Source organism: Myiozetetes cayanensis, unplaced genomic scaffold (genome assembly GCF_022539395.1).
Source record: "Myiozetetes cayanensis isolate MyiCay16 unplaced genomic scaffold, myiCay2020 scf22, whole genome shotgun sequence".
Lineage (NCBI taxonomy): Eukaryota > Metazoa > Chordata > Aves > Passeriformes > Tyrannidae > Myiozetetes > Myiozetetes cayanensis.
Window position 1 is genome coordinate 7,071,094 of NW_026087434.1, and position 8,106 is coordinate 7,079,199.

General features: G+C 54.0%; 1 protein-coding gene across 1 annotated transcript; it reads right to left on the minus strand.

The window, feature by feature from the left end:
- Positions 1-976: 976 nt before the first annotated feature.
- FOXJ1 (forkhead box J1) lies at positions 977-7,561 on the minus strand. The gene is made up of 3 exons (XM_050319046.1): positions 7,482-7,561; positions 6,080-6,626; positions 977-3,354 (listed from the first exon to the last, which is right to left on the minus strand). Exons 2-3 carry the CDS (start codon positions 6,575-6,577, stop codon positions 2,554-2,556), a joined length of 1,299 nt encoding a protein of 432 aa, XP_050175003.1. The 5' UTR covers positions 6,578-6,626; positions 7,482-7,561; the 3' UTR covers positions 977-2,553.
- Positions 7,562-8,106: the final 545 nt, after the last annotated feature.

The window sequence follows — 8,106 nt, forward strand, 5'->3', positions numbered from 1 at the left end:
GCCTGGCAAAACAAAATAAAGAAGTGGACCAAGGGACAAGGAGGGGTTTGCCAGCTTTCTGCAGCCCTGAAGTGCCACCAGCACTGGGGGTAAGCGGGCAGCAGCTCTCCCAGTGCTATCAATGGGGAGCTGAGAGGAAGAGAAGCCAGGACAGGAAACTCCTTATTGCCTTTTGGTGTTTGTGGTCCCCAAGCTCAAAGGAGAGACAAGGATCCGCCTCTAAAATTCCCCCCAGACACATCAAAGCTGTTCCCCACAGGGATAACCCTACCTTATCCCAAGGGCAGCATCTTGCCTTCCCATCACAGAGCACATCCAGTCCAAGGCCAGCCCCTACAGTGAGCTCAGCCCTTATTTTGGGTTGAGATTGGCTGGATTGGGAGCAGCTGTGGCAGCTCTGGCTGCTGCAGTGCCTGGTGCTGAGGGGATCCAGTAGATCACTGGGAAGCTGGTAGGGTGTTCCTCATGTGCTGGGGAGACAGCAGGGGCTGTGAGAAGCCCTAGGCTGGGTCTGGAGGGGGATCTCTGTGCAGCTCCTCCCTCTGCCCAGGGCCCACAAGGGTTTGAAGCCACTTGGGCTCCTCGAAGCACCTACAGGGCCAGGCAGAGACAAGGCACAAACAGAGGGATAGTGCCAGGCATTCAGCCCATGTCACTCCCAGGAGCTCCCTGCAGCGGCAGGGAAGGCTATTCCCAAGGTTGGGAGCAGCTCCCAGCACTCAGGACACTGGGAACAGCCAGCCTCGTGTCACACATTTGGTGTGTAACCATTGCCCCACAGGGAACTTCTGTGCTGTCACAGAAATAGGTGAGAGCTCCCATGTCCTGGGGGTGGAGGTACAAGCTGGGCTGGAGAGAGGAAACAAGGAGGCAGAAGGTTTGTTTGTGGTTTTTTTTTCTTCTCAGTTTTTTTCTTTATTATTAATTTTTTTTTAATTTGTAAATAACTTTGCGTGAAAAAAAGTTAAATTGCACAAATAACTCTGCAGTTCTTCAACATCATCCCCAAAGCAGGAAAAATGGAAGAAAAACAACAAGGAAAAGGAAACTTTGTCAATACAAACAGCTACACCGATCCCAAAGCCCCTCCTAAGTGCTTTTGTAACCAAAACAGAATCATCTATTTACAATCTTCCTTTTTTTTTTTTTTTTTTTCTTTTTTTGGCAAGTCTATGACACACCACTAAAATTCCAGCTTCTACTTGCTCCTACCTAATGGCTGTTCTACCTCTCACAGCCCCACAGCAAAGGAGAGGCAAAAAAATCCAAGTTTTGAGAGCTTCAAGTCGGGTTTCAGCAGAGTTTGGCTCTGCCCCTAAAATATTTCCAAGCTACCTTGCACAGACCCTGCCACACTCTCACTGCACACTGAGCCAGAAGGCCAAATCTCCTCTTGTGTTCATCCTGGTGCCCCTCCTGGCTGGATGGGACTTCATTTCCACTGCTGTCCCCAGAGCCTGTCGCACACATGAGCCTTTGGCCTGAGCTCCTGGATGGAGCCTGGATGTGGATTTCTTTCCTGCTCAGTCCCACCTGGGAACCTCAGATGTGGAGTGATCCCACCCCCACCAGCTGAGGGCCAGGCCATGGGGTTTTCCTTGCCCGATGGAAGAGCTGAAGAAGTGAAGAGCAACAGTCTCAGACCAAAAAAGTGAAGAGAGGCGATGTCAGCGGGTGAATGAGAGGGTTTATGGTGGTCCAGATCCTTTGGCAACTGCAGCAAGGATTTTGGGTACAAAAAAAAATACAAAAGCCAGTTTTGGGAGCACCCTGGTCCCTGCTGCTCCTCTCCTGCCAGGGCCAGTTCCTGGATTCCTCACGAATCCTGTTCCTGCAGGAGTCCTCCTTTGCGTGGTCTTGTTTTGCAGAACAATGAACACAAAACCTTTAAACTGCGAAAATAGAAAACAACTCCCAAACTGCATTTCCAGTCTACCCCCTGCCCCCTAAGAAATTCTAGTGCTAAAAAATATAGATTTCTTTGAATATATAATATATAATAGATTATATAAAAAACATCTAAAGAGGCACACTTGCTGAATTTATAAACCTTTTCTTCTTCCCTAGGCACAAGTCAGCTGGGATGTTGAACTTGGAGAATCCAGAAGGGACCTGTATTTGCTTACCAGCTAATTATCACACTGCATCTACCAACAGAAAAAGGAAAGACAGAGAGAAACAGAGAGACAAAGAGGTGAGGAAATTGCACTTAAGTCTATCAAGCCCTAAGCCACCAGGAATCTCCTGCCTTGCATGGGATTTAGCAGGTACTTTTAGCCCTGATGGGAAAAACCCCCTCATTATAATTCACATTTCTTTTTTAAATGTAAAATGTAAAAAAAATAAGTAGTGTTATTTTCCTTCTCTTGAGAAAACTAGAGACTTCTGAGGTGTCCTTTAAAGACACAGCAGGCAGTTCCTGTGGTGGTGGGTTTTTCCCCCCTGGTGTTTCTGGGAGTAACCTTACAATGAAGCTGGTAAAAGTCACCCACGGACATCTCTAGAAAATCTTGTCCCTTGTAAGTCCAAGCTTGGGGAGAGCATCCTAAAGTCCTATAAGAGGCGTGCCAGACTGCTCAGGTTGATCACATCTGCCAGCAAAGAGGCGTCGATGTCTTCGAACACCTGGTCAATGTTGACGCAGTTGGAGAGGTAATCGCTCGTCCCTTCATCCCAGGGATGCTCCAGGTAAGTAGTGGCCATGAGGGTTTCATTAAAGTCCAGGTTGTACTGGCTGGATTCAGTGAGGACTTGCTCCTGGCCCTGGGGACAGTCCATGTGCTGCCCTTGTCCCGTCCAGTCCAGGTCGCACGTTACGGGGTTGATGGAAGGCGGGAGCTCCATATCCACAAGAGTGGAGAAGTCTCCATTGAGGTTGGTGTTAAAGACAGTTTCCCAGTCAAAAACACCTTTCAGCGATCCCACCTCGGTCTGCTCTTCCTGGGTCATCAAGGCAGAGCTGGGAAGCCGGGATGCCTTGGCCGTCGGCATGGGCGAGGGCTGCTTGCGCTTCTGCCCAGCTTTGTTACCCGCTGCATTCCAGCTGTGGTTGCTGGTGGTTTCCTCAAACTCTTTGAGCAGCTGCTGTGATGCCATGCTGGCCTCCAGGATGCTGTTGGAGCTGCAGGCTGAGGTGGCCGGGCTGACGACGTGCTGTGCTTCCTTCTGGGCTCCTCCGGAGAAGGCCGGGTGGATCTGCACTGGCGACATCCGCCGCTTCTTGTAAGTCCCGTACTTGAGCCTGTTGGCATAGTAGGGGTCGAGCTTCCAAAATCCACCTTTCCCTGGCTCGTCTTTCTCCCGGGGCACCTTGATGAAGGACTTGTTCAAGGAGAGGTTGTGCCGGATGGAGTTCTAGATCCAAAAGAGAAAGAAACCAAGGCTGAACGCTCGTCTGCTGCCACAGGACCTACCTGTGCGGGGAGTATTTTCAGCAAGGGCCTTTAAGAAAACAAAGCAGAACTGGCAGTAGTAGGACATCCCAGGCTACATGCCCAGCAGGAAGTCCTCCAAACCCCTGAGTCTCCAGCAGAGTTTTCCTGCTCCTGTCCCATCCAGCCAGAAGCAACAGGAGCTAACAGGTTCAAGCAAGGACTTGCCAACCAATGGGAGGCTTTTGGGCAACTCTCCTTGGCTGGAAATTGGGGCCTTGGATCATGCAGAGCACTGGGAGAAACCTTGAGTTGCTCTAGGCATGGAACTAAGCTGGAGGAGGTTGGGTCCTCCCTCACATCTGAGGAGGAAGAGGTGGGTCCCTACACAGACATGGCCACAACCCCATTACAAGGGGCAACACATGGCAGTGTTATAGGGCCCTCCTTGTATCCCCCGATTTATGTGCTTCTATTGCTAGTGCTGAGGGGAAAATATTTGCCCAAAAATTGGGCACCATGCCTTCCCACAGCCAGGCTGGCACAAATCAGATGGGAGAACACGGAGAGACACGTGGACTGTTCCACCGCAGCCCCGTCTGTCCCCAGAGGTGCCTCCTGGCCCAGGGAAGCTCGGTGTGAAATCACTGCATCTTCATCAGCCACTGCTCAAATGAGCTGAGGGGGAAAAAAAAAAAAAAAGGGAAAAAAAAAACGGTGGGGGGAAAGGTGGAGTTTCTGCTCCTGTCGGGCTGTTCTGAAGCCCTGAATGTGCCTGCAGTGATGTGAATAATCAGAAAGGAAACTCAGTTATTGGGTAAATAACCCAGCGTTGGACTCCACAAAGCCAGGACTGTACTAAGAGATTGGATATGGTAGAGGTGGTTTTTTCGGGGGGGTTTTTTTTGGTTGTTTTTTTTTTTTAATGTTGCCTGGATATCTTTATGCTTATTCATCCATAATCCGTAGTGCCGAATAGGAAAAACAAGGCTCGATTGCTTGGAGCTGTTGAAAAACATGCACACACACACACAGAGCACACACACAACAAAACCCTCCTCTGGGCTGGAGCTCCTTGGGTTTGTTGGCTCCTCTCCAAAGCACTCAGCTCCCACAGGAATATATCCATCTCCCCCCCCGACTATGGGTGGCATGACCTTTCCAGGCTGTCTTCACGTACGGGAATCGGGATAGGGGATGAGAACACAGCCTCAGAAAGAAAGAAAAGGAGAAAAAAAAAAAAAGGAAAGAAAGGAAGAAAAAAAATAAAGTAAATAGAAACAAAAGAGAAAAAAAGAAGGGAGAAAAATAAGAAGCAGAAAACTAAATTAAAAAAAAAAAGAAGAGAAGAAAGAAGAAGCAGGAACATAGATACCCCTCCACACAATCCAGGCTGTGGTAACTTCAATTTTACAGTTTAATGAAATTTTACAAGGATCAGAGACTTGAAAGCTGAATTCCCCATCTCTCCTCCCCATCCCAAACTTCACTCAGCCCAGGCTGAGTTATTACCCAGCCGGTTAACATATTTATCATTCCTGCCTGCCCCAGTCCAGTGTACCCCCTGGATCTCTGCAGAGAGGGATTGAAAACCTTCTTTCTTTTTTTAATAAACACATTTAATTAAAAGTGTTGTGAGTACCCAGCCATGAGTATGCAGGAGAAAGTCAACACTCTGGCACCCAGCTCCTCCTTCCAAATCACTCCCGGACGTCCCCTGAGCAAGGAAGAGGCTGGGGGACCACGGTGACCCTGGAGGGGGACTGGGTTGGGTTTCTTTCCCCATGATGGGGTTCAAGAGCTGCTGGAGACCCACCTGCCTGGAGAGAGGGTGGGCAGTGCCCGGGCAGGGCCTTTGCAGTGGTTTTCCTCAGCCCTGCCTGGGTGGGCACCCATCAGATTTAGTGACGTGAGCCATCCAAGTCCCTCTTGCCCTGCTGTGTCCTAGAAAGCCTCACATGCCAGAGGTCCCCTCGTGTGACGGAGGAGGGCACTGAGCCAAGGTGGCTGGGAAAAGCCCCTGGGCTTCATGCTGTCCCCAAAGCTGGTGAGCCTGGGGGCTGTCCCCAACCCCCCAAGGACATGCTCATGCTTGCTGGGACAGCAGCCCTGCTTGACCTTTCTTGGGCTTCCCTCTGCAGGTCTGAGCAGCTCAGCCCAGCGATGGAGACTCCTTGACCTGTGTGAGGAGCTGGGAGCTCAGCCCTCTGCCCTGCTTGGAAAGCAGCAGCATCTCTGCTCAGAACCTCCCCAGCGAGTGGCTCGTCCAACAAGTGGTAGCTCCATCCCTCTCCTGTGCCTGGTCCTCAGCACCCAGGGACACCTGACCCGCTGACTCCATGTGGAGCCCTGAGGGACTCAGGACCCCATGAAAGCTGCAGAAGGGCAGGGAATCAAGAGGCCTTTGTCCTGGAGCCAAGAGGAACCTCAGGTGCCAGGAGCCCAACAGGTACCTCCCTGCTCCCAAAATGTCCCCGGGCTCTCCTCCAGAATGGCTCCTTCCCTCTGCCACCCCTGCAGCTGTGGCATTTGTGCCCAGCCAAGTTCTTTCCTGTTCCAGCCCTTCCCAACTGGCTGCCAGTGCCACTCTTCTCCCCGCGGGATCCAGCATCCCTGCAGGCCTTCTCCTTGCAGGGCGGAGGCCGTGGAAAGCCCTGCCCAGCCCTGCAGGGAGAGGGGATGAGGCAAGAGGGCCCCAAATCTCCTACCTGCCAGGTGGGATCGGCGTGCCGGAAGTAGCAGAAGTTGTCCGTAATCCACTTGTAGATGGCAGAGAGGGTGATTTTGGGTTTGTTGCTGGCTTCCATCGCCATGCAGATCAGGGTGGCGTAGGAATAGGGCGGCTTGACGTGCGGGTTGGTCTTGTAGTCGATGTCCCCTGCGAGATGGGGGGGCACGGCCACGTCGTGGTGCGTCGTCGACGAGGTGGAGGAGGAGACGGGCGTGCAGGGGGTGTGACGGGTGCCCTTGCACGCCGGGTCGGCGGCCAGGGGCGAGCAGGGGGACTCGAAGTCGACCAGACTGAACAGGCTCTCGCTCATGGTGTAACAGTCCTGGGGCTCCGAGCCGGGGTACAGCTGGGGCAGGCCTGTCTGGGCGACCGTGAAGTCGCTCAGCCAGCGGAGGTCCGGCAGGCTGTCATCCAGGTCTTCCTCCACGCACTTCAGTTTGTCCTTTGCTTTCAGCGCTGGGCTGGGCCACGCCATGCCTCAGGGCTGCACAGGGTGCTCGGCAAGGGGAGGGATGGGACGGATCCTGCAAGAGCAACAGGGAGGAGGTTGATGTTCCCCGAGGCGCAGCCGCTCTCTGGCAGCCAGGCAGGGCCAGGCCTGGGTGCTTCTCGTGCTGCTGAGCGAGACCCATCCCTGGGGTGCTGTGCAAGGGAGCTGCAACACCTGCCCCGGGGAGGCTTTAGCAGCCCTGAGCCTTGGGGAAATTCCCTCAAAACCCTACACACCAGTGTCACCCAAACCCCCGTGGGCTGGCGCTGCCCAGCGAGCTTTTGGCTGAATAAAGAATTAAAACAAAACAAAACAAAAAACAACAACCCCCCTCCTCAAACAACGAAAATCCCTGCCATCCCACAAAGTGATGTTGTTTCTTGGGGACACACAGCTGTGGGTACCTGCTGCTAGCAGGACTAACTCTGGGTACAACACCTCGACAAAACACCTTAAAGCTTCCTCCCCTCGCAGCCAACTTCCCTTGGTTTGAGGCTCTTTCTCCTTCTACCTTCCCCTGGTACTCAGAAACAACTCGGGGAGTTTAGGGGGGTTGGTGGAGTCCCACCCCAAGCCCACCAGCAGAAACAACTCGGGCTTGGGGAGGGGTTGGCAGGGTCCCACCCCAAGCACACCGTCAGTCAGAGCGAGCCGGCAGCTTCAGGCTTTGCGGAGTCCCGGGTAGGGGATGCAGCGCCTGGCTCCAGTGCCAGTCTCTAAACCCAAAATCCCGTGGTTTTGGGCCAGGAGAGAGTGCCCGGGAGGGCGCAGAACAAGAGCCGCTCCCCCCGCGCAGACCTTCCCGCCCCTTCCAGCGGCTTCGCCCGCGCCGCCCGTCCCGTCCCATCCCATCCCACCGCCCTCCCCGGCCCCCACCGCTCCCCCTTACCCCCGTCCCGGTGCCGTCCCCCAACCGCCAAAGTTCACGACAGAGCAAGAAGCTTCTGGAAAAACAGGAGTGGAGCGGGGGGGGGGGAAGAAGAAAAAAAAAAAAAAAAAAAAAAAAAAAGGGAGAAAAAAGAAAAAAAAAAGCGGGGGAGAAGGAAGAAGAAGCCCTGAGGCTGCCGGGGTGCCCCGTGCCGGCTGTGTGCGGTGTGCCCGGGCCGGGCCGTGCCCGCCGAGCCGCCGTGAGCCGCGGCCGCGGGGTTAAGTAGCGGCTCCGAGAGGCTTCGCGCGTTGCCGCGGAGACGCCACGCCCCGTAAACATCCTCGGGCCGCGCCATTGGCCCGCGCGTTGCCATGGCCACCGGGCGGGAGTTTTGGGAGGGGGGGTGGTACCCGGGGATGCCGGGGGACCTTCGCGGCCCGGGGCAAACCCGGCCGCGGCAGCCCCGGGGGGGATGAGGAGGCTGCGGGGTGACCTTGTGGAGGGTTTTCAGTGCCTGGAGGGTAGCGGCCAGGAAACGGGGCGAGACTTTTTGCAAGGGCGCGTAGTGATGGGACGAGGGGAAATGGCTTCAAACTGAAAGGGAGTAGGTTTAGGTTAGGTAATAGTAAGAAATTCTCTACTGCGA

Bases quoted from the DNA above. Each gene is read 5' to 3' on its own strand.
- FOXJ1 (XM_050319046.1), bottom strand. From the start codon at position 6,577: ATGGCGTGGCCCAGCCCAGCGCTGAAAGCAAAGGACAAACTGAAGTGC. The intron at 3,355-6,079 runs GTAGGAGATTTG...TTTTGGATCTAG, and splicing joins ACGCCGATCCCACCTGGCAG to AACTCCATCCGGCACAACCT.